Source organism: Lissotriton helveticus, chromosome 4_1, assembly GCF_964261635.1.
Source record: "Lissotriton helveticus chromosome 4_1, aLisHel1.1, whole genome shotgun sequence".
NCBI classification, from domain to species: domain Eukaryota; kingdom Metazoa; phylum Chordata; class Amphibia; order Caudata; family Salamandridae; genus Lissotriton; species Lissotriton helveticus.
This window is the reverse complement of record NC_136063.1, coordinates 106,535,073-106,561,947: the sequence shown is the minus strand read 5'-3', so window position 1 is coordinate 106,561,947 and position 26,875 is coordinate 106,535,073. Positions and strand designations below refer to the sequence as shown.

The 26,875-nt window shown below is 46.6% G+C and overlaps 1 protein-coding gene across 2 annotated transcripts in view; it reads right to left on the bottom strand.

Annotated features, from left to right (window-relative positions):
- LOC144828405 (GTPase IMAP family member 9-like) overlaps positions 1–26,875 on the bottom strand; it is a 102,464-nt gene that overhangs the window by 53,589 nt on the left and 22,000 nt on the right. For both annotated transcript variants that reach the window (XM_078686531.1, XM_078686532.1), the window contains exons 3-4: positions 21,337–21,387; positions 20,197–20,232 (exon numbers count right to left, since the gene is read on the bottom strand). In XM_078686531.1, coding sequence (XP_078542657.1) covers positions 20,197–20,232; positions 21,337–21,387 — 87 coding nt within the window. The remainder of the gene's footprint in view (positions 1–20,196; positions 20,233–21,336; positions 21,388–26,875) is intronic.

Genomic DNA, 26,875 nt, shown 5'->3' with positions numbered 1-26,875 from the left:
TGTAGCCAACCCCCTTCTGTGGGACCTCTCTGTAAGCAAACAAGAGGCAGGGGATCAGGACATCCCATCTTCTCCTAAGAGTTTCAGGTAGTCCATGAATCATCCCTTTCAGGGTCCTGTTGAATCTCTCAACAAGCCCATTGCATTGTGGATGATAGGGTGTGGTGAACTTGTAGTTCACACCACACTCTTTCCACATGGCAGTCAGATATCCTGACATGAAGTTTGTACCTCTGTCAGAAACGACCTCCTTAGGGAAACCCACTCTGGAGAACACTCCAACTAGGGCTCTTGCCACTACAGGGGCTGTAGTGGTCCTAAGGGGAATAGCCTCAGGATACCTGGTGGCATGGTCCACCACCACCAGTATAAACTTGTGTCCTGATGCTGTCTGGGGTTCCATTGGACCAACAATGTCAATCCCCACTCTTTCAAAGGGAACCCCCACCACAGGTAGTGGTATGAGGGGGGCCTTTGTTGTGCCACCTGACTTACCACTGGCTTGGCAAGTGACACATGAGCGACAAAACTCCTTGGTATTCTCATTCATATGGGGCCAGTGAAAGTGTGAGACAAGCCTGTCCCAAGTCTTTGTCTGACCTAAATGACCTGCAAGGGGAATCTCATGGGCCAAGGTGAGAAGGAAACCTCTCAGAGATAAGGGGATGACCAGCCTCCTGGTTGCACCAGGCTTGGGGTCTCTTGACTCAGAGTACAGGAGTCCATCTTCCCAGTATACCCTGTGGGCACCTGTGGCATTCCCTGCAGCCTCAGCAGCAGCCTGCTGTCTGAGGGGTTCAAGGGAAGGGCAGCTCAACTGTTCCTTCCCCAGGTCTGCTCTGGAGGGTCCCCCTGAGCCCAGAAACTCAACTTGATCAAGTTCAAGCTCTTTAGGCTCAGTTTCCCTCAGCTCTTCTAGATCAGCCTCCTCAGAGACCTGATCCTCAACGTGGGGCAAGGGGGAAGGCAAAGCCTTACCCTTACTGCTCTTCTTCTTGGGAGGTGTCTGGTCCATAATTTCAGGATCCAGCACCTGTTCAGTGGGGCATCTTCTGGCCTGTGACCTAGTCACAGCAAGCACATGTGCTGGCAAGCCTAACATCTCCATGTGAGTCCTCTGCTCCACTTCTGACCATTGTGATGACTCCAAATCATTGCCCAACAAACAATCAACTGGGAGGTCTGAACTGACTACAACTTTCTTTTGTCCCTTCACTCCACCCCAGGAGAAAGCCACAATTGCCACACTATGACTAGTAGTGACATTGCTGGCATTGGTCACCAGGAAATCAGTACCTGGCATGATCTGTCCAGGGTCCACAAAGTTAGGTGTCACCATGGTGACACTGGCACAAGTGTCCCTATAGGCCTGAGCCATTTTGCCATTAATCAAAGGTGTCTGCCTGTATTTGCCCAAAGTATTGGGACTTATTTCAGGGGACATATCCATATCCCCTGTACAGACAAGGACAGCCTGAGTGAGTGTGCCAACTAAGTTGTCAGACCCCTCAGTACCCAAGGTTAACCCAACTAATGCCTTGGGAGTGACACTACCACTACTGACTGTACTAGGGGGTGCAGTTGCTTTAGGAGCTGTAGTGGCAGGAGTTTGTCCTCCTCTTTTGGTGCACTCACTAAACCAGTGAGATTTACTTTTGCAGTACTGGCACCACCTTTTTGACTGGCCTTCTTGAGTCTTCTTCTTCTGGGAAGCCTGACCCCCACCCTCTTTGGTTTGTTGGGGACCTGGTGAAGACTTCTGGTCATTTTGCTCATTCTTAACATTACCCTTCTGGTCTGCTTTCTTCTGACCACCCTGGTTCTGGTTCTGGTTCTGCTTGATCCTTGTCCTGACCCATTTGTCTGCCTTCTTTCCCAATTCTTGGGGAGAGGTCAGATCTGAATCAACAAGGTGCTGGTGCAGCAACTGGTTCTGACAATTGTTCAAAATTTGTTCTCTCATCATTAGATTATACAATCCTGTGTAATCTGTAACCTTGCTACCCAGCAACCAGCCCTCCAAAGCCTTAGTGGCACAATCCACAAAATCAGACCAGTCCTGAGACTGAGTTTTCTGGGTGTCTCTGAACAGCAACCTGTACTGCTCAGTGGTTAAACCAAACCCATCAACCAGTGTATTCTTCAGGACCTGGTAATTGTTAGCATCCTCCACTCTTGTAGTGAGGAGCTTATCTCTACCTTTACCATCAAAGGAGAGCCACAGTATAGCTGCCCACTGACTCTGGGGAATGCCCTGCACAGTGCAGGCCCTCTCCAGAGCAGCCATCCATTTCTGGATATCATCCCCTTGCTTAAAGGGGGGCACTATTTTAGTCAGGTGTTTAGTATCTAAACCCTTCTCTCTATCTCTTGGGAGATTGCTGCCACCAGTGGGAGCTAGCCCACTCATCTGCTGCTCTCTTGCCAGGGCAAGCTTCTCTTTGGCCAGGGCAATTTCTTCCCTTTCAATCCTCAGTTCAGCTTGTCTCATCCTAGCCTCATGCTCCCTTCTCTGAGGGGAAGTAACTCTCCTCTGTGGAGGATTCCTTCTCCCCTGAGAAGAGGCATTAGAGTGCAGAGATCTATTGGAGTCCCTAGAAAGAGATCTATCTCTCCTAACTCCAAGGTTAGGCCCACTTCGGGTTAGTACTGGGGGTCCCCCAGATCCTAGCCCAAGTAAGTCTAAGTTGGTCCTAGTTAGACTTCTGACTACCTCAAGACCCTTGTCTACCTCATCCCCAGAGAGTACCTCCTGATCCTCCCCCTCAACTGCTGAATCAGTGTTGGGGAGATCTGGATCCCCAGAGGTTCCCTCTAAGGCTGGCATGTTCTCATGTAACTGAGAAAGCTTTCTGGCATCATATGTCTCTAAGAGACCTATCAGAAAGGGAGTGGTGGGGTTAGACCCCTGCTTCAGTTTCCTGGAGACACAGATTTGTCTCATCTCCTGAAAACTGAGAGCTGCATATCTTGAAGTGACCTGTGGAGGGTCAACACTGACCAGGGGAGTCTCAGTAGAGTCCCCCTGAGTCGACATGCTTTTCTAGTGAGGTGTAAGTGGTGCACTTACCTACACTATATGTTTGCCTACTGATCCCTTGCTAGAGTTGTAGTTTAGGGTGTGCTAGGCCCTAGGAGCTACAACAGCTGGTTCAGTAGAACTCAGAGTATTCTAAGCTAAGTTATATGTACCTTTAGTACTTATGTGATCTTTCACAAGATATTCTTAGGGCATGTGTGGTAAAACAACAGCAAGCTCAAATCCCAACCGCTGCTCACCAATGTGAGAAGTTGGCCTGATGTGCAGTGCTCACTATTCTAGTGATCACTATATATCAGTCCAAACAACCCTTATTGATGATTGGTTGTAAGTCAACCTTATAGACCAGCTATCCTAGTAGCATGGATACGAGCAGTCTAAGGCTAAGACTCTAGAGGGCGTGTTAAGCCAGCTGTTTTACCATCACGTTACCCCTTGAACACCCAGTGAAAGGACACCACACAAGTGTTATGAAAATAAACAGTGTATTTATTAGAATCACAACAACCCTGTACTCTTTATGAGGACAGGGTGCTAGGCACACAACAAAACTCTTACGAAAATACTTAAGTTAGCACGTTATACACAAATGCCCGAGGGGCACGAAAAACCATATATTCTAAAAGTGGAATGCGAAATTACTAGCAGGTAAGTACAGTACTAATAGGCTTTGGAATCGCTAGGACTTGACTATAGAATCGTTAGATTACTTCTAGGAGGCCTAGGGGACTCGGGTGCAGAGGGTGCACTCTCACGCGGGATGCGGGACAAAGTCTATGGACGCTAGTAAAGGCAAAGTTAGTGTTCACGGGCGAACCCGACCTGGTAGGAAGAAAACGACAGTGGATCCTGACCCTAGGATAGTGAGGCTATGCTGGGACACCGAAGTGCCGAAGTTACCTAGCCCAGGGGCTGCAGCTGCATAGGTCTGAAAAGACGTCGGGGATCTCGTTGCCGGACCAGGAGCCTGGAAGGAAGAAGTTGCTGGCAGGCGACCAGGGAAGAAGAGTTCGATGGATCCAAGCCTGGATCAAGGAAGAAGAAAACCTGAAAGCAGAGGGGACCAAGTTCTTGAATCACTAGCCAGTGATTAAGTGGGCACCAGGATGGCACCGGGCGAAGTCACCGCAGTCAGGTGAGTGGGCGCTGCTGGGCTCTGCAGTCTCTCGGACCAGGAGGCGTTGTCGGCGACCAGGATGGAGGTGCGAGCTGTCCCACGAAGGTTCTTGCTGTCGACGTCGCTGGACCCAGGATTGGGCAACAAGTCTTGGCAAATGCAAGGCCCACGCGGTGGACCTAAAATGGCGTCTTGGGCGGACCAGGAGGGTCCAGGGTACTTCTCCGATGGAGGGAAGCAAGGGCCAGTCTGGAGCAACCAGACCAGCAGCAGAAATGTCGTCGGGCGTCGTCAGGAAGGCCACCAGCCAGCGGGCTAGTAGCCAAACAACGCGGTGAGCAGTAAAAAGCAGAAGGGCCCCACGCAGATCGTGGAGATGCTGGGGGGCTGCTCTTCGGTGCTGGAGCTGCTCAGGGTGGGGGCTTCTCGGACCCCAAAGCACTCACCAGGAATTCACTCGGCGGGCTTGTTGTTCAGAAGTCGTGCAGTCTTGAAGATGGCCGGTCCCTCGAGGTCTCGTCACACCCACGAATCTCAGCGTGACTGATGATGCAGGTAGAGGTCAGAGGTGCCAGGGAAGCCGGTTCTCGTCGAGCTGGGCAGTCGGATTCCGGAGGAAGGACTTGCAGCAGACCGCAGTGTTCTGTAGATGGTGCCTGCGGATGCAGGGTGACTACTCCTTAGTCACAAGGGAGAAATCTTAGGAAGAAGTCTTGAGTTCCTTTCGTGGAAAGTAGTTTCAGGATTCAAAGATGATCTGATTTGGAAGGGGGCCAGTCTCTACCTTTATCCTGTAAAAGGGGCTGGCACGCGACTAAGTCCGGCCCTATGGGTGGGACTAGGAGGGGGGTGGTTACACCCACTTCCTTGGCGGGCTTTTCCCCAGCACAGGGTCTGGAGTGACCCTGGAACTGGTTCCAGCCAGCCTATGCACAGTGAGCACCGGGGTGCCACGTGCAGTCACCTTCCTCTAAAGCCCTGCCTACCTACAATACACAAAACCCTGTCTGGGACGGTGCTGGCACCGCCCCTGGCAGGAAACCCTTTGTCCTTATCTCCTGCTCTGGGAGGACTCCCAGCAGCAGGAGGGCAGACTTGTGTCTCGGTGGCAGCATCCATTTTGTGGATGCTAAGGCTCTGTCTGACTTTTAACCGGGTTATAGGTTACATGCATGTCGTGTCCCTCTAGAAGGGTGGAATGCTAACCCCGTCGCCAGAATTGGCGAGGGGTTAGTATTCCAATTCGTATGACACCTTACTCGACATGTTTTGATAAAGCGATACCAGAGTTGGCACATAACCGCGAGGATTATAATGCACTTAAGAGTATATGGTATGCGATATCATGGAAACGGCTAAGGGATGGATCCCGAAAGCCGCAGACAGGCTCAGCTCATGCCAGAGCACCACCTCACACGATTCCAAGCACTCTGCCTTCAGGATTGTTAAGGCCTGCCATAGGAGTGACTGATAGGAGATCTGTGTGTCCATTTTTAGGGTTAGATATAGGTATACTATATCTAAAGCAAAGGGTGAGTACACCACCTTGCCCCAGCTGTCGTGCAGCCAGTTGTGTCAGTTTTAGTTAGTCAATCCAGGGGTGGCACAATACATGCTTCAGCCCCTGGGAGACTTCTGGGTGCACCTCAGCCCTGGGTACAGGGACTTGGAGAGGGCCCAGTGCCAATTCAGTACCTAAGTACAATTTGGATAGAGAGAACAGCTAGGCTGTGGGTCTGATTAGCAGGCCCACAGCCAGGGAAAGTCGTAAACCAGTGCAGCAAAAAGCAAAAATCTGGGTGATCATAGGATTGCAGACCCTACTCTCCTACAGTCTCCCAATGGGAATCGCACCACACATTGAGGACTGTGACACTTGGGGTACAGTCTTTGCTTCCATCTACACAAAAACGCACGGTGTTCCATCCATTTCGGTAATACCAGATGTGCTAAAACAAATTCAAGATGAATACGGTCCAGAACCTGCTTTAACTCTTGGTATGAAATTACTGAAAGACTTCAAGCAGGTTTCGGCTATATTACTAGCCAACATAAAGGGTGAAGCAGCAAACGTGGCGATCCGCCAGAGGTTAAAAGAGACAGATATAGCAGACCAACCAGCTGAAATTGCCAGAATCATAGAAAAATCCTATGAAGAACTAGGCAGAGATAGTCTAGGTGGAATACCAGTAAAACCGCAACTGACTACAAGTCCAGAAAAAATGTTTTTTAATAATAATAATAATTCACCAAAAAAGAACTGGGATGGAAATAAACAATCCAATCCTAAAGAAAAGAAATTCCAGTCCAGAGGAAGGTCTCCTAGGCGAAGAGAGAAATCTCCAAACCCGAGACAAAGGTCACCCCAGAGTGACCCCTCTGGGAATAGATATAACCTTAGAAATAGGGATAATATTAAAAAACCTGATAGATATCAAGACATTGATACACGTCCCTCTCAATCTTTTCAGAATTCCTCGCAGAAATCGGAAAGAAGAGGACGATCAGAAGAGCACGCCAAGTCCAAAGACAAGGAACCTGCTCAACTGAAAAAGAAATCACAATTTCCAAAAAAGAAGGTCGCCAGTATCAAGGTAGTTAACAATGCCGAGAATACTGAGGACACAACTGAAAAACGGAGAGTGGGCTCAGACAATGCTAGACAGCGCAGCAGAGGTGAGCATAGCTCGCAAAGTCCTTATGAATCATCTGGAGACAGTGGACACGAATGAATACCTTCAAGTGGAAACTGCAGATACCAGAGTTAGCAAGCCCCACAAAATATACGAGATAACATTACGTATAGAGGGAGATAAGACTAGGAAAATTAGGGGACTATTTTGGGATAACCTCTCCAAAGGCTATGACATCCTTCTAGCTGAAAAAGACTGGCCACCAGAGTTTGTCAGGGAGTGCCCTCATGGCGAAGAAGTAATTATGCCTGCCTTCTCGAATCAAATACCGATTCATAAAAAATATACACTTGCTAGAAAGTGGGCAGTGGCCTTAGCACCTGCTTTATATAAAAATCATGTAGGATGGGATGAGGATTCTCCTCCTCACAAAGTCCAGTTAAAATCACAACCAACTGCACAAAGGCAGTACCCAATTAAGCAAGAAGCTAAAAAACAAGTAAATGAAATACTAGATCAGCTAGAATACCAGGGGGTGATTGAAACTTGCACCTCACAAATGAACAATCCTTTGTTTCCGGTCGCCAAACCAGACAACTCATATCGTCTAGTTTTGGATTACCGACACCTTAACACATGTTGCAAAACCTTTGCAGTGCAAAACTCACACAGTGCTGCACTAATGAATAACATAGTGCGCAAAAAATACAAAACATAGCACCAGAGAGCAGATATTTAACAGCTTTCTCAGTAAATGGCACTCAAAAACAATTCTGTCGGTTAGCCCAGGGGTACAAGAACAGCCCGGGGGTATTCTCAGCGAGAGTAACAGAATTACTACAACTATATGATGATGAAGCATTATCTTATGTCGATGACATTTACTTAACAGATGATGACTTGGAGACTCACTTGAAAAGAGTGAACACCATAATACTTGGTTTCGCTGCAGAGGGTTACAAATTCAACTTCAAAAAGTCCAGAATTGCCCATCTGACGGTCCTATTCTTAGGATATGAGTTATCAAGTGAAGGTAAAAGCCTGGCAGACAATTTCCTAGAGAAATGTGCCGTAATCCAAGCTCCTAAAACACTAAAAAACCTACAGTCAATTCTAGGCTTCCTAAATTTCGGAAGAACATATATTGCAAATTACGCAGAAAGGGTCAAACCCCTTTATGATCTAATTAAACCAGACTTTAAAAGATCCAGTTGGACTCAAGCACACACAGAAATTTTGAGATCCTTACAAACAGACATGCTAATTAAAACAAAATTAGAAACCCGTGATAATACACGCAACCTTGTGATCCGAGTCATCCCAGGGAAATGCGGATTCACATACCTGACCTCTAATGAGGGAGAAAAGGTACCAATTGCATTCAAATCACATTTGTACACAAAAGCTGAACAGAGATTCAGCAACAAAGGAAAAATGGTTCAAGCAGTTCAAACCGCAATAGCTAGAGAAAAAGACATAGCTGATGGTAGACATATCACAGTCAGAACAGCTGAATCAGCCTTCGAGGCACTAACAACACCGTGTAATTTACCAACAACAACATTGAATCCGGAATGGATACAATGGGTGAATTCAATCACAACGGACAAAGTATACTACTACTTTGATCCAGAACTAGAAGAATTGAAAAATCTAAAATATGAAAAGACGTATCCTCTGCCAATCGACATTCTGCCTCTACGACATTACGCCTGTGTAATCTATACAGACGGACATGCTCAACCATCCGTTTGGGGAGAACAAGCATACAACCCCACATGTGAGATTACAAAAGAAGTGTGGCGCGGAGGTAAACTAAGACCTCTATTAACAAAGACACACTCAGTAGAAACCAATTCAGAACAACAAACTGAAATATTAGCTTTGAAAATGGCGCTAGATAATGCGGATCGCGAATTCCCGACACTTATAGTGTCAGATTCATATTACTGCGTCAAATCATATAACAGCGATTTGCAGACATGGATTCAGAACGGTTACAAAGATGACACAGATGCACCAATAAAGCAGAGACTGCTCTGGGAACAAGTAGCTCTTTTGAAAAAAGAACTACCAAAGACTCACGTGACTCACTCACTGAGTCATCAACGTGATGGCGTTCACGTTGTAGGGAATTCATTGGCTGAAGCAGCCGCAGCGGCAGCCACTAAACCGGCTCCCGTAGATCGAAAAAAGCGTACATTAAAATACATTGACGGTGAAACATTGCTGGCGGTGAAAACGTCATCAAAAGGCGACTGCTCAGCGTTACCGATCAACTATCCACTCAATTATACATACATAATCGATGCAAACTCCGTCCCTTTTGCTCGAATCCCTGGAGTGGGGGATAGAGTGATTCCAAACATGGACAGGAGAAACTTGTTAATCGCAGACGCACACATGGGCGAGGGTCACAGACACCTTAAATTAAAAGATTCTCTGGAAGAATTACAATCACGGTACTGGTGGCCAGGCATGAGCCTGCACTACACCATGTTTGTAAAAAACTGCCCAAACTGCAACAGAGATCGCAGTGGGGAGAGAAGCAGTTTAATACCTCGTCGTATCAAGGCAGATAATATTACCAGCAAAAAGAATGGCTTGCGATTAACATATACAGGCTAGTTTCCACTTATAATGTAGATCACCAGCACTCGGCTGACGTCCGGACTATTATACAAGATTTGCGAGTCTAAATGGCATATACGCTAAGAGCATGCTACGTTCGACCATTTCTTTCACTCAGGCAAACCAGCCTGGGGGGGAAACATGGCCAAATGAGCACAGCCCAGCGGGAATCTTCTCACTTCCTTCCTGAGGGTATGGGACGGTGTAAAGAAAAAACCAAGGCAGAAAGCAATCTATAATAGAAAGGATATTAGGTTCGGGAGCTGGGTGGGTCAAACATCTAATAAGTGTCCAACGTAGTCTAAATAACTTGCCAAGAAATTCTCTGAAGGGATTCAGTCCGTACGAATTATTATTCGGAACTAGGATGTTGATCTCTGACCTTGATAGTCAGACTTCAGTGGTAATAGAAAAAACCTTTGATGTCAAAGACCGTTTGGCTATTTTGCAGGACTTAAACAAAACAAGAAAAGACCTGAGCAACATACAGTTGAAACAACAGCCAACGACCACTGAAGATTCACCACCTGTCCCAGCAAGACCTGTCTGGATTCCAAAAGTCGGGGATCTAGTCAGGGAGAAGATCGCGGTAAAGAAGGAATTTGGGCCTTCTTACAGAAAAGCAGTTCCTGTCTTGTCTGTCAACGGGACAAGATCAGTTGTACTACCGCCACTTGCTGGAAAAAAGGAGAACCGAGTTGTATCCATCGACCTGGTAAAACCACAACATGTGGCCGATAACAAACAGTAGGCCAAGTGGACTCCCAATAAGTAGCAGAACACCAAGGTTTGCTACCAGTACAGAGGTCCTAACAAAGAGGCTCATCACATTCGAAACGCCTAAAGAAGAACAACAAGGACTATGCAACAATGCAATAGAACTCAGACCTCTGAAAACCCAAATAAAGACATTTAGCAGAGACACACCAATCTACAATGAAGTTCCAAGTGAAAATGCAAGAAACAAAAATCCTGAACCAATTGGAACAATTGACAGAACTGCATCTGGTTACTTCATCAACTTCGATGATTCCTCTGAAGGTTTCAGCGAACAAAAGACACAGCCATCATCAAAATCCTTTAAAGACAAAGCTAAGGAACTTTTGAAACAACTGAAAGAAACATATCTGGTTACTCCATGGATTGAATTTTGGGTGGGTTTTGGTGCATTTATCCTCATACTTTGGCTCATCATGGTATTTACCTTGGGACGCTTCATTGAGGGAAAATATGCTAAAATGGACACAGCAAGTCAGAACATCAACTTGGTCCTCAAACCACACACATCTTCACACGTCGAGAAACGAGAACTTTCTTCAGAACTTTCTTCAGCCAACTTCACAGCAATTCCAATACCTGGTGGGGTAGCCTGGGACAACACTGACTATGAAATTTATGGTCCGGTCGAGATCCTGAAATATCCACACCAAATCAAGATCTCCTTGAGTGATTTTGCAAAACCAAACTCATTTGCTGATGATTGGGACTTTGAAAGTATAAACAATATGATGTCTGACTTAGTAATGTCTGCTAAATTTACAAAACATGATTATTTGCAAGGTTCTACAAATTATGATAGTATGTATTGCTATAACCATTATGGTAACAGTTTTTTGCATAAATCTGCACAACCAAGAAATGTTTTAAATTATAATCAATGGGAACATTGTGCTACACCCCCAAAAGGGAGCTCTAGAACCGTTTATGACAAATATTCTTATTTTCAAGGTTTTAACACTAGTAATGCTGAAACATTTTATTACAAATTGTCAAACAAGACAGGGATGAAAACCATGATAACCAACACAAAATTGATTTATTCTGATTCGTTCTTTGAAAAAATGAATACTTTTGGATTTGATTATTGGGACAAAAATGTTGATTTGAAAAGTGTTTGGGGTACAAAAGAATGGCAAGTACAGGGTTTAGAAGCTTTGTTTAGAGCCTGCATGATCCCAGAACAAATGATATTTTTAAATGACACTGTTCAACAAACCACCTGTCTTGGCTTAGCCAAAATCAAAGATTTAAATAACCTGTCTATTCCAAATCCAACAATGTTTAGCAATAGCTCTGAAACAGATGAAGAAATAGACATAAACCATATACTTAACCAAAACAGAACACATCCTGATTGGAAACAATGGTTGATCTGGCCCACAGATACAAATAACTGTCAAGATAGATTCCTGAATAAAACACAGGGTTTCAAAATGACCAGGCCAGACCCTAGATATCCCCAAAGACATCACCCAGGGATAATAACAACCTACAGTGTGGGCAAATTATGCCTTCAATGGCTACAAACTTCCACACTGCCTGAAATTAAGCAACACCTAACTTTACTTACTGATGGTGCTGACTTGCGTGATTTCATACTGGGACCACGCAAACAGCGTCAAAAGCGTTTCATAGCAGCCTCTGTATATGCAGCATACAATGAGGCCTGGAAGGTTACTCAAATTGAAACAGCAGAAAGAATACGGGAAATTGACCGTATTAATTTGGAAAAATCACTTTCTGTAGTGGACAATGGGTTAATGACTCTGTCCTCCAGAATTTTTTCATTGGACAGCATTGTGTCTTCAGCAATCGATATATTATCGCAAGACTTACTGTTATTACAACATGGTCAGTCACAATTGCGTTCCATTGTACAGCTTGGCTGGACGTTACAAAATCTTCGTTCAGGCTATGTGCCTTGGCGTTTAATCAACACAACGTCACTATTCCAAATCTTTAACCTTACTGATAGACAAATCGGTATGGCGCAGAAGGGTGCTGATTATACAATCTTGAGCATTGAAAAACTAGAAAGATTACCGTTGACAATGTCAGAACGACCTGTCAGTGAATGGATAATCCACGGAATCATAAATATTCCAATCTCAACCTTCAGGTTTCAATACTGCCAAAAATATATACAGGCTGGCATGTACGAGAAATTGGGAAAGGGGTACCTTAAAACAACTTGGAACCTGCCCTATTCACATGCATGTGTCAGTAACAAAGGACAGAAAGTGTTTCTTAGTGGCAACAATTGTGCTATGTCACTAAGCGGCACGCTTCTGTGTAACGGTATTAGTTTGCACGGAGCCTGTGAAGGGAATTCATACAACCTTTCATGTCACCAGCAAGGCGCACCTGCAACTGAAATAGAACCATTCTTTCAAAGACTCTATAATGGGAGTTACATTCTTATTGTAGACCGCAGATGTTGTAGTCTTATGCCCGGGACTCCTTATCTCGTCACTACGACGGCGAAGGTCAAGTGCTGTGGACGTTCTTTGTTCCCCAGCTCCTTTCCAGACAGGGAGGCAAGGGCATGGCCCGGTTTGAAAATTACTTCTATTCGAATAGATACTTTAAGCAGAATGAAAACAGTGCTTCTTCAGACGCCTACAAGGCTCACGTCATCTAAAGAAACGTATGATCTACAAGTCGCAAGGACGACTGCAGAGATACATACATTATTATCAACTAATTCCCCCGTACATTTCGCGGAAATCCTGAGCGAAATCTTAAATATTTCTGATACCACTGGGGTCTCAAAGGTATTTAAGACAGTATTTTCGATGGCATTAACACCATTCAAAGCCATACTGGGTATTTTTCCAGATTTCGTCCATTCGATTTTTGGCGGACTTCCCCTGATCCTGGGACTAATTGCAGGAATCCTATTCCTAGTCCTTATTTTCCGTTATGGCAACCCATGTCACAGATCAAACTCTCGCGACAATGGAAGATACGATCCTAGCCATTGGATACCGGGACCGGATATCAAAAATCCTGGGACTCTCCCGGCTTAGAGACCTAAACATGACTTGGTTTCTATCATTTCGACCAATGTGGCAAAGGTGTGTTTTACCTGTACTAAGGTGTCTGCTATGCGGAGAAGAATGCGTGTTAGACACCTGTCTGACGCTACAATCGGATGCGCCGGTGGATGCAGATACACTGTTGGTTCCTACCAAGGTTCACGCACTGTGCTGCCCTCAAAGGCTGCCAATTCTGATGACGGCATTCCTGGAATCTTCACCACTACGATTGAAGGGTAGTGAAGTTCGAGATGAAAGCAGCATCGAACAGGAACGACCTTCTGTCAGCAATGCAAATCAGAATGTCAATGGAGACAATCATGCGCACGAATGCATGGTTACCCCTATTTCCGACTTAGTGGAACTTTCCCATGAAGCTGTTGACAGTTTTTTCGAAAGCCTGAATGATATGATGTTCTCTCCGGAACAGAATAGAGACTTTTGAGTAAACTCGCACACGGCGTTCCCTGAATTCGGCCTTCAACTTTAAAAATAAAGTCACATGAACAATTACAATCCAGTTCACGGACAGCAACTTTTTTCAGCAAGCCCTTAAAAAAAATTTCTATATATTTTTTCCCCGGGACACTGATCTTCTGCTTAAAGTAAGAAACTATTCCTAGAGAACTAAGATTTCTATTTTAGATACTTTATATAGACTTTAGCTGCCCGCTGGTATGTTCACAAATATTTTATTATGTGATGAAATGGTCTCGACCTTCCTTTCTGTATAGCTATATTAAGAGCCATTTCATGTGTATTTCTCATATACCAAAAAGCAATAATGCATAACAATGCGTGTTTAATTTTGCATTTAATTCATAGCTTAAGTGCATACAATATATATGACTGCAATTTTTCAGTATATTTGAAAATTTCAAAATGCATTTATGTATTTTGGGGTGGTAAGGTATACACTATACTCTATAGTATGTTGTACTATGTTATACTATGCATAGATTAGTAGATATGACCATAGTTAGCGTGGAGTGGGTGTCGTGTATTTCTATAGGTTCTGAATCGATCCCCCTATTCCTGACCCTATTCTGGTTAAACTAACTATCAAGTTAACTAACAGTCAGCCCATGAGGCAAGAAAACCCCCATGATGCAGATACCGTTATCTGACGCAGTCACACTACGGCACAGGAACGTGTTATCTGATTAGGTCATAACGCTTGAGATCTAATTAGACAAGCGACATTCCTCCAGCCCCTGATAAGGCATACGACGTTCTCATAACAAATCAAACCTATGACAACCTGGATAATCCGTGCGGCCATTGTTTTGATTTCACAGAGAACTTTAGTAAAGAATGTGCTAACGAGCAAGTCGTATGACATCTTTATTGACGTACCTATGTCCATCCTTACGTCAATCCCGGCACCTTTAAGGTATAAATATTGCCGACCTTGCCCTATGCAAACACACGCGTGGTGACAAGACGGAGCAGCCATACTTGCCGAAGCCGAGAGCAGAAGCAGACCCCGCAGGCAGCAGCCCCGCCTTCCTGACGCGCTGAGAGACGCGCTGCTATCTCAAGCCGAGAGACCCAGCACCGGCGCTTCCGGGTAGCCCTCGCAGGCAGGCTGGAATATCGAGAGCAGAGAAAGAGATACCATTCCTCATTCATCCTAAATTCCAGGTACAGAACTGAATAACCCCTCACAGAGAATTCTTTAGTTATTCACTTGGCAAAAACAAACTTAACTTAAACTGTAACTTTCTATTCCCGCCCACGCATTAGACTTAGGTCAGGTACACGGGGTAGGCGTATTTAGAAACACCAGTTGAGTACGTCTAGTCAAATGTATATGTGTATGTAAATATATTTTAATCATTTTAAACATCATATGGCTCAGAAACCATATCAATGTTTTTACAGTATTATTTTATACTATTGCTTCTAATGTATGCACTTTACTTAACTATAAGTATTGCAATAATATCGATCCATTTCTCTTGTACGAGAAAAGAGACTGATCAATAAATAACATCTTTTATTGAACACGCCCATCTCTTCCTTTTCTCTACATTCTGATGAGACTAAGAATGCACGTACTGACTGAGTAAAATAATTGCCTTGTGCTCACACGACTCTCGAGATTGACTCTTGATTAGGGGAGAGCAAAGTTGTCATGTTCTATGGTTGTCAGAAACTAAATCCCTTCTTGTCTAATCAGGGAAGTTAATCCTTCCTTGAACATTCGAGAAAGTTTCTAGCGAACTCTGAGCTTAGCTGGCAAACCCAAAAATTAAGTCTAGTATCGACAGTAGTAGACCTAGTTAACGTCTGGCCTAGGCCTTTACTGCTGTAGGTACTATTCCAATGCGCAGAGCCTATTGGGAAAATAGGAGCTACACTACAGTGGTGTCAGTTTGGAAGGAAAATCAGGGGTGGCACAATACATGCTGCAGCCCCTGGTAGGCCTAGGGTGCACCTATGCCCTGGGTACCTAGGGTACACTATACAGGGGCTCATAAGGGTGACCCAGTAACCATTCTGGTATGTACCTAAAGTACATGGTATCAATTTAGAGAGAGAACAGCTGGGATGTGGGCCTGATTAGCAGGTCCACAGCCACACTGAAGTAGAAAAACTAGAGAATCACAGCAAAAAGTGGGGGTAACCATAGGAAGCAGACCCTACTCTCCTACACCTCCCATGTATGACTGTCAGTTATCCCATCGTATTCCCTCACAAATTTTATTAACTGTACATGTAAATCAAAACCCTGCTGGACAGCCCTCCGAAGCCATTGAGGCCTGGTGTGCAATATACAATACTCCATAAATAAATAGAATCAGTTATGGTTTTGGGGTCCAACCAATAAGGAGCTCTTTTATAAAGGGAAACAACCACCTGCATGCCCAGGTTATGAAATGACTACACTACACATCAGGGCCAGCTGATTCTAGTATCTGGAGACAAGCCTCACATGCTAAATTGCCTACTGTCACATCCTGGTATAATACATTAACTCCTAAGTGAACTAACTCTCTTGTTCTTGAATATATCAGTTGCATGTGTTTTTGGGTAAATTGTAATTGCATTTAAATAGCTGACGAGGCGTTAAAGTGCTTTTTCGGCAAGTGGCACACTACTCCGGAACCAGGAAAGTATTAGTGGTGAATTGGTATAGAGAGATATGTAGTGTAGGGATAGAAGAGAAAATGGATTGCATTTATATAGTGCTAGCTACCCCTGATGAGGTGTCACAGTGCTTTTGGCGGGTAGCACGCTACTCCGGAATGCAAATAGGATTAGTGGGGTATTAGTATAGAGAAATATGAAATTAATTAGAGCATTGGACATGTTAAGTCTGTTAGTTGGATTGATAAGGATAGTGGAGGGATAGAAGGAAGGGTCTAGGAGTCTTATTTGGGGCTCATTGCAATAGGAGGAGTTTTGTGATGAGTAAAGGGGAGGTGGAGGGAGAATTGTCAGAGAATTGTCAGAGGGAAAGGCTGAAAAAGGGTATTTGGGAGATCTGAATACTAAAAGAGGTATGAGATGATGCAAGGGAGGGATAGAGGAGTGAATAGCCTAGAAAGGGTAATTTTTGGAGTTCGTATCTGTAGAATGAGGCTTGGGATATATTGAGAGGGGTACAGGGCGAGACATAGGGTAGTGCATTGGAGATTCTGAATTTGAAGTAAAGTAATAAATATAAAGATACACAAGTACATGGGAGGTATATATGTATAAGGAAGATAACATATGTAGATTTAAGTTGCTTTTAATAAACTCAACTTTCAAGAGTTGCTGTACTTGAAGTTAATTTATTTGTTTTTATATATTTTTTGTGATTCAATAGTGAAGTAATTGGCAATAGGTATGATAAAAGACCTACTTATTTATGCAGTCACCTATATATATGTTAAACATAGGATAATATAAGTAATATGTACAATTGTTAAGCAGAACTAACTAATCTATACTACTATAATAAAGGAAGAACTTTCAGCCTTTGAGGCGGGTAAACTCGGGAACCACAGCGCCAATCCACACACCCGATACACCGTTGGAATCGTCAGGGTGTGTAGATGGTTATAGGCTATATACATTTTTTTTAAAAACGTTATTTAAAAAATGTAAAGTAAAAAAAAAAGTAGTCCCTCCGAAGTAGCGCCGGCCGCGACGTGCGTGCTCACGTCAGGAGCGCGGGGAGGAGCGGCATCCAGGAGCGCGACGAGGAGCGGCAGACATGGCGCGGGGGAGGAGCGGTATCGTGAGGAGCAGCGGACAGGCCAGCGGCGGTGCGAGCAGCGGACAGGTAGGAGGAGCGGCGGCTCAGGTAAGGGGACCCATGTCAGGGCAGGCGGGGGTCTGGGCAGGTGGGGGCGGTCGGGGCAGGCGGGGGTCGGGGCAGGCGGGGGTCGGGGCAGGCAGGGGACAGGCCGGGCGGGGGCCCGGGCTGCTGCACAATGTCGGGGTGGGCGGGGGTCGGGGAAGCCTGTTGCACCCGGACAAGGTCGGCACGGGCTGCTAGTATCTATATATTTATAAACGTAATTATTATACATGTTTATACAAAGCAGCACACATAGGTACATATCTAGGTAGGTACATATCTATAGCCCAAATAAATGCGTATATAGAGAGAGGTATGCTGTATATATCTGTTTGAGTATAGTGGTTATGTGGGAAAGAGCCAATTCTTGACTAGTTTTCTGAAGTTAAGGTGGTTAGCCGTGGATCTTATGTTCGGGAGTAAAGAGTACCATAGTGTGGCTGCTTGGACAGAGAAGGATGTGCCACCTATGGTTTATTTCTTGTATGATGTGATTTTGAGGTGAGGTACCAATCTAGAGTGGAGGTTCCTTTGTTGAATGTATTTGGTGAATTTATTCCTGATGAGGAGCGGCCCTGTTCAATGTATCACTTTGTGGGTGATACAAAGCAGCTTGAATGTTGATCTTCTAGCAACTGGTAACCAATGTAGGGCCTTCAAGGCCAGGGAGATGGGGCTTGTGGCTTTATATGTCAGAGCAGTCTGGCAGAAGAGTTCTGAATCCGTTGTAGACTTTTCATAGTTGTTAAAGATGATCCATGGTAGAGGCTATTGGCGTAATCAAGTTTAGATAGAACAAGAGAGATGGTAGGTTGAACTTTGTGTGGAAATCCCAGGTGGGGGAAGATGTGTTACAGAGTTTTTTATAGTAACAAAGTTTGATCTTGCTAGATTGTCTACTTTCGCATTGATTGATAGCTTGGAGTCCATGGTAATTCTGAGGTTTCTTCTTCCTTAGATACTTTAGGCGGTGTTCCCAGATCGTCAGGACAGGCAGCGAGTGGGTCACAATTCTTCCACTCACCACATGTGAGTATTTCCATTTTGAAAGCATTCAATTTGAGATGGCTCCATGCCATCCACTAATCCACAGCTCTGAGACAACTGTAAATGTATGAGTTTCCAATGTCTCTGGGGATTTCCAGAAGAAGTTAGAAGAATTTTCTTGAAGGTTTGTGGTGGACAGAAGGTCTTCCAGCAGGCCTCCTTGCTTTGACCAGGTCCATAATTTCATTGTGTGATATTTGTTGGAAGAAATGGAGAGGCTGGGTTAGCATACTCTTGGGGTGTTTTGGAATAGGGTTGGTGCTGTTGTTTTTTCTTTGCTTTGAAATAGGAGTCCAATGTGTCTGCTTTGGTCGTGTAATGAATTGCCAGTTTGTCTGTGAACTCTTGAGTAATGGGATGATCTCTTTATTGGCAGTCTGGTTTATGAAATTGGGTGAGATTTCTACAGAATTTTTATTTGCACATTCATCATTTTGAATTCTGTCTGAATAGTATTTATCTTAGCTGTTTTGATCACTGACTTATATAATCTGCTAAGTTTCTTTAGGTGAAATTTATCTTGATTGGTGTTTGTTTTGAGCCAGGTTCGTTGCAGCTTTCTAATTTGCTGTTTTATCTATTTTAGCTTTGTAATTCTCCAAGGAGCCTTTTTTCTTTTGTTCTTAGTGGTATCACCCTCCTGGGTGTATGAAATCCATAACGTTACAGCATTCTCCATAAAGTTAATTGTAGTTTGAGATTGCGGCATTCCCTTTACGGCATGTCACCCTGCACTGCTCCTTCACAATCCCCACCCCAGGAATAGATTTTAAAGCCAAGTGCACTTTGGAGCTTCCAATACTCAATTATAAGAAGGCCTGTTTTATGCTCTTCCTGAAACTAGGTGTCATCTCCAGTAGGTCACTGTGTGTCATGAAAGAGAGCAACACATATAAAGGCCTTGACCTGGGGTCCTGGCAAAATGTGGCCCACCCTGTATCCCATGCTTTATGCTGAGACCTGAAACTGTCTACATGAGACATGTGACAAGTCCTCACCACAAGTTTGGCATGGAGGCGGGACTGCCAGAATGAACAAATACACTCAGCATGGATTGAATCCCCCTCAAAAGTCTGCTGGTGAAACCCGCTGAGGAGACATACTCAGTTGCATGCTGAGAACATGCTATGCACTGCTGAGTCTCAAAGAGACTAGAGACAAAGCTCAGCAATGATCAATAGCCCAGCCCACTCCAAGCTGATCACCTGATTGGGTCCTTCACAGACAAACTGAAGAGCACAGGGACAATGTGTGACTCTGCGATAGGCACTATTGATGGTGGCCGACACCTTTCTGAGCCCCATGAATCTCACAGGTGCAAAGCCAGTGTGTGGCCCAACAAGTGGCACCCAAGTGGTGGTCTGTTACTGTTGTGGCTCCATATTCCTAACATGATGATTGCAAGCTCCATAGAAGACACTGTCTGCCCTGCGTGCCTGCGCCCATCATCGAAATCAGTGCCACCAGCCCAGCACAAATGCTGGGGCCAACTCAATATCTACTAGACTACACACAGGAGTAAAGACAGGATAGAACACTCTGCAGAGATCTCTACCTCCCTAGAGCCAGCAAACGAAGACACTGTAATGAGGAGGTAGAGGGACAACATAGCTTACCAGAAACTCTAGGCATTGTTCCCCTCCGGATGCGACCTGGAAGAGAAATAAAGGATATTAAAAATAGAAAAAGGACAAAAGAAACAGATAAAAGATAGGACTTCTATTCTCTGGCCAGGAACTAGAAGCAGAAAGAGACAGGATAACAAGAAGGGGTGTAGGCTGAGGAGAGAGAGACACACTGGAATGAGAGTCCTGAGAGAGGAAGGACGACCGGGCAAGTGTACAGCCCCAAGACAAGAGACGAAGTACCTGGGAGACTGAAGGACCAAGGGGAGGCACCACCGGGGCCGCAGGGCCTTCCTTGAGCGGGAAAGGCCGGAGAGCCCCTGGCCCTTGCCCCGCCATGTTCCTGGAGGGCGTGCTCTCACAGGTGGATGCTTTACGCGGCTGGTGGTGGCGCAGAGGGGCTGAAATTAGATTAACGCTAAAACCCTTACCTAGTCATACACTAAAGGATATGGACGCTATTTTTATTAACTAGATTATATATATTTTTGGTGGGTGTGAAAAAGGGACAGTTGACATATGGAAAGTGTGACCCATACACTAATTAAGACACTGCTTGAGTAAAAGTGAGAAAACATTTGTATGTCTGTACGTGAATTTTCATTTTCTTGTGTATCCTTTCATTAATTTCGCTTGCAATTTCAGTCAGTCAGTCAGTCAAAACAAGCTTTATTCGATTGATTAAAATCATAAAAGCAAAGTTAATACAATAAAATGGCACATTTCATCAGTTTAAGAACATACAACAATCATGATGATAAAAATACATTCAATAGTTATAATTTAAATTGCAATTTAAATTCAGTTTATTTTATGTCAAGTACTCTGCTATTCAGGGGATTGAGGGTTATCAGCAAGGAAGATTCCTAAGAAGCTGACTCAGGTACTTGGAAATCAGAGATGCAGAGAAGCAAACCTTAACCCCAGACCAAATATATTTCTGACTATGGGGTAACTAAACAACACTTGTCCCCCAAAGTACGCAAATTATCCAGAAGTTGAAAGAGGAGGCAGACAAAGAATAAAACAAAGTGATAGAGAAAAGTAACAAGGACTCATAACCGACTGTAGTTATGGAAAGTAGACGCAAATAGTTTAGTGTGATCAAAAGGCCATATCGGGTACACTTACCTCTGTTTAATTTTCTTTTACCAAGGATCCCTGATCTGGCAGCAGCAATACCTAAAAAAGGAAAAGAAGCTCAAAGCAAGCCTCAAGACACCAGCGAACCCCTAGGATATACAAACGTAAACTGTGACTATCGGACAAAGAAAATAGAAAAACAAAAGGTTGCAATAAAGGAAGAGTGAAACCTAATTCCTAATTAAATCAGATTCTTTCCCACAACAAACATTACTCCGCCTACATGTGGTATCAGAAGTGGGCTAAAGGTACTCTGATACACTGTTTAGCAGAGTGTTTTTCAAGACACCTTAAAGAATCAAGCAGGTCAGTTACGCAAGGTTTCTAAGAGTCCACTGCAGATGCCATATGGGTTGCTTGAAGTACCTGGAGCCACCCGTTGGCCTACAGGTCGCTATCTACCTTATTTAGCCCCTTCATTGGTGGGTGAAGCTAAGCCTGCATACCAAGCAGCCAATCCTACAGGAGGCTCTACATATGCAGACATTAAAAGTGTGATTCTAGATAGAATGGGTACAGTCGAAGAGGTCTATCGCCTTAGTTTCTGTAAAGAGGGGGTGTCCAAGGTACCTAGGACTTATTTTTTTTAACTTAAGGATGCTGCAGACAGGTGTCTTAAACCTCATGAAGCCTCAAATGAAACAATAACGGCCAAATCATACCTACAACAATACTTGGAGGCGTTCCTCCAAAGTTCCTAAAAGGTTGCAAAAACATCCCAGTCTAACCTTCCATCATGCCATTGAGATGTCAAACACTTTTAGGCTTTCCAACTGCCAAGATCTGCACCAAACCCCAATAACTCTGCTGCTAACAGCATAAGCCTGCTTATACCCACAAACACAAACCCCAAACACCTGCTCACCCTGTGGTACCCTCTCACAACTCCGGCCACAATCTCCATCATGACCTCTGTGCACACTGGAGCACCCACTGACCCCCTGTCCCCCCCCACATCTTCAACCTCGGGAGCAAGATGATTGGCAACAATCTCAAGAAAGTCCAGAACAACTCCATCACCTCTGGCTTCTTTACCAAGGACTGAAAACACGCTGAAGTTAGGTCCCCCCTGAAAAAAGCATACGCCGACTCAGCAGAACCGAAGACCTTCCGGCCCATATCCCAGCTCAATTTTCCAGCAAAGGTCCTCGAGAAAGCAGCCAACCAGAAACTCAACAAAAACCTGGAACACAATGACGTCCTGGACCCCTCAATATGGATTCCGAGCCAATCACAGTACTAAGACAGCCCTGATCTCAGCCACCGATGACATTAGTACCCTTCTGGATCGTGGTGAAATGGCTGCCCTTATCCTCCTGGACCTATCAGCCACCTTCAACACCGTCTCCCATCACATGTTGATCAACAGACTCCACCACATGGGAACCCAGGGAGACGCCCTCGAATGGATCACCTCATAACTCACCGGAAGAACCCAGGGAATCTGTCTCCCACCATTCACCTTAGAACCCAAGAAGATCATCAGTGGCGTCCCCCAAGGATTGCCCCTCAGCCCCACCCTCTCCAACATGTATGTGACCCCCCTGGCCAACACCATCAGATCACACAGACTCAACATCATCACCTGCCGATGACACCCAGCTCATCCTCCCGCTGTCAGAAGACTCCTCCACCACCAGAGCCAACTTTCACAGACGTATGGTGAACGCTGTTGATGGATGAAGGACAACTGTCTCAAGCTTAACACAGACAAGGTGGAAGTCCTCATCTTTGGGAACACCATCTCACCATGGAGCAACGCATAGTGGCCTGCTGAACTTGGCCCATTCCCCGCCACGACAGACCATGCCTGTAACCTCAGCATCTTCTTGGACAGCAAGTTAAATATGAAAAAGCAGGTAACCGCAGTCTCTTCCGCCTGCTTTCACACCCTACACATGCTCCACAAGATCTTCAGGTTCTCCCAATCAACACCGGAAGGACTGTCACACAGGCCCTCATCACCAGCAGACTAGATTACAGGAACACACTCTACACAGGAATCACTGAACGACTCCTGAAGAGACTACAGACAATACAAAACTCAGCAGCAAGACTCATTCTCAACCTCCCCAGATGGACCCACGTCACACCACTCCTCAAGAAGCTACACTGGTCCCTGATCCAGAAGAGATGCCAGTTCAAGAGTTTGACCCAGGCATACAAAGCCCTGCACAACGAGGGACCAGCAAACATCAACAAATGCATGACCTTCCACCAACCAACCAGACAAATACGATCCACCTCCCTCTTCCTCACAGCCATCCCCTGGATCCACAGAAGCAACAGCGGAGGACACTCCTTATCACACCTGGGGGCCAAAGCTTGAAACGACCTCCCCCTGCACTTCAGGACTGCACCATCAATCCGGGAATTCAGGAAAGGACTCAAGACCTGGCTGGCGACCCTTGACCCTGTCACCAGGTAGGTCGCCCCCCTAGCCTCCGTGTGGTCCCCCGTGCTCTGCTGCTGCGCTCTGACCGCCCTTTATGCGAGACCTGTGGTGTTGTATCTCTTTCATTTTTTCCTTTTTCCTTTTTGTAACCTTGTAAACTTGTAACTTGTGCTGGTTAATTCGTCGTTTCCCCCTCATTCCCCATGCCTTGTAAATTTGTTTTTATTCGTTATCCCCCTCATTCCCCCTTTGCCTTCTGTGCCCTCCCGCTTCCCGCCTCGCCCTCTGCTTCCCGCCGCTGCTCCCTGCGGCCCCGCACCCCCCCCCGCCGTTCCCATTCGCCACCCCGCTCCCGCCTCCCAGCTGCTCCTCCCTCCCTCAGCCCCTCATATGGAGGCCGCACGGTGGTAAAGGGAGTGACCCTTGACCCTGTCACCAGGTAAGTCGCCCCCCTAGCCACCGCGTGGTCCCCCCGTGCTGTGCTGCTGCGCTCTGACCGCCCTTTCTGCGAGACCTGTGGTGTTGTAACTCTTTCATTTTTTCCTTTTTCCTTTTTGTAACCTTGTAAACTTGTAACTTGTGCTGGTTAATTTGTCGTTTTCCCCTCATTTCCCTTGCCTTGTAAATTTGTTTTTATTCGTTATCCCCCTCGTTCCCCATTTGCCTTCTGTGCCCTCCTGCTTCCTGCCTCGCCCTCTGCTTCCCGCCGCTGCTCCCTGCGGCCCTGCCCCCCCGCCGTTCCCATTCGCCACCCCGCTCCCGCCTCCCAGCTGCTCCTCCCTCCCTCAGCCCCTCATATGGAAGCCGCACGGCGGACGTGCAGAGGACGCGCTCCGATTGTGCGCCAAAGGCGCGCCAAAGGCAAGCCTGTCTGCGCCCATCCGCGCCTGGACCGCGCCCAGCGCCAGAACCCCTGGCCCTCGACGTTGCCAGCGCACCCGACGAACTTACGATTCCGCCACCCTCCACGCACTCAATGCCGGCCGGAACCCCGCCTGCTACCGAGCCACCCCGAAATGCACCCACGGACCCTTCACCTGCCAAGCCTGCCAATTCACCTGCCTCCGAACCTGCACCGCACCGCCAAGCCGAGCACCAGCAACAACCACCTCAAATGCATCCTGCTCAACACCTGCTCCGTCCACAGGCACGCCGTCGAACTCTGGAACCTCCTTGACACATCACCAGACGTCGCCTTCATCACAGAAATATGGATGAACGCCTCCTCAGCCCCTGACATCGCCATAGCCATCCCAGACGGCTACAAGATCATCTGGAGGGACCGCGGCAACCAAACCGGAGGAGGCATCGCCATCATCCACAGAAGCACCATCCACATCATGACCAACTCCGACGACACCCTCACCACCGGCGAGCACCTTCACATCCAGATAGACACCGACACCAAAAAAATCCTCCGAGGCACCCTCATCTACAGACCCCCGGGACCACGCACACAATTCAGCGAAGCCATCGCTGACTTCGTCAGTCCGCACGCCCTCACCTCCACAGACTACATCCTCCTAGGGAACTCAACTTCCACCTGGAGAACAACAAGGACTGAAACACCACCGCCCTGCTGGATAACCTCGCCAACCTCGGACTCAAGCAACTGGTGAGCACCCCCACCCACTACGCAGGCCACACGCTCGACCCCATCTTCTCCTCCAGCAAGCACGTCTCCTTCAGCCACTCAACCGGACTACACTGGACAGACCACAGCTGCGTCCACTTCAACTTCAGGAGAACCACGACCCACCACCACCCGCAACAGGTTCCCCGCAGAAGCTGGAGCAAGATCACCGCCGACCAGCTCACCACTGCCCTCAGCCAAAACCCGCCCACCAACACGACGGACCCCAACGAAGCAGCCCGCAACCTCACACAGTGGCTCATCAACTGCGCCGACGAACTCGCATCACTGAAGAATCCCCCAGCAGAGCCGACAGCAGGAAAGCCTCTTAGTTTACCAACGAACTCAAAAACTCCAAGAAAACCCGCCGCACCCTCGAGAAAGCCTGGCGTCACGACCAGACAACAGAAAACATGACCGCCCTCAAGAACGCCACCAGCAAACACCACCACCTGATCCGCACCACCAAAAAGACAACATTCAAAGAACGACTGGACATTAACACCCACAACAGCAAGGAACTCTTCAGCATCGTTAAAGAGCTATCTGACCCCAGCGCCTGTAACAATGACATCACACCCTCGCAAGACCTCTGCGACTCACTCGCCTCGTTCTTCCACCGCAAGATCGCCGACTTACACAACAGCTTCGGCGCACTGACCATGGACCCAACCACCGACCCAGCGCACCCCACCACCACCCTCTGTACCTGGACCCCAGTCAGCACCGAAGACACCACCCGCCTGATGAACACCATCCACTCCGGCTCCCCCACCGACCCCTGCCCGCACCACATTTTCAACAAAGCCGACTCCATCATCGCACCCCAACTCCGGAACATCATCAACAGCTCCTTCGCATCCGCCACCTTCCCGGAGAGTTGGAAACATGCCGAGTTGAGCGCCCTCCTGAAGAAACCCACCACGGACCCCACGGACCGGAAGAACGTTCGCCACATCTCGCTCCTCCCCTTTCCAGCCAAAGTCATCGAGAAGACCGTCAACAGACAACTCTCCGCCTTCCTCGAGATCAACGGATCCCTCGACTCCTCTCAATCCGGGTTCCGAGCAAACCACAGCACCGAGACCGCCCTCATCGCAGCCACCGACGACATCAGGTCCCTGCTCGACAACGGGGAAACAGCTGTCCTCATCCTCCTGGACCACTCAGCAGCCTTCGACACCGTATGCCACCGCACCCTGATACAGCGCCTCAGCAACACCGGAATCCAAGGAGCGGCCCTGGAGTGGATCATCTCGTTCCTCGGCGGAGGAACCCAGAGAGTCCGCCTCCCCCTGTTCGGATCCACGGCCACCGAAGTCATCTGCGGCGTTCCGCAAGGTTCCTCACTCAGCCCCACCCTCTTCAACGTCTACATGAGCCCTCTCGCAGCCATCGCATGCCAAAACAACCTCAATATCATCTCCTATGCCGACGACACCCAGCTGATCCTCTCCCTTACCAACGACCCCGCCACCGCCAAAGCCAACCTCCAGGAA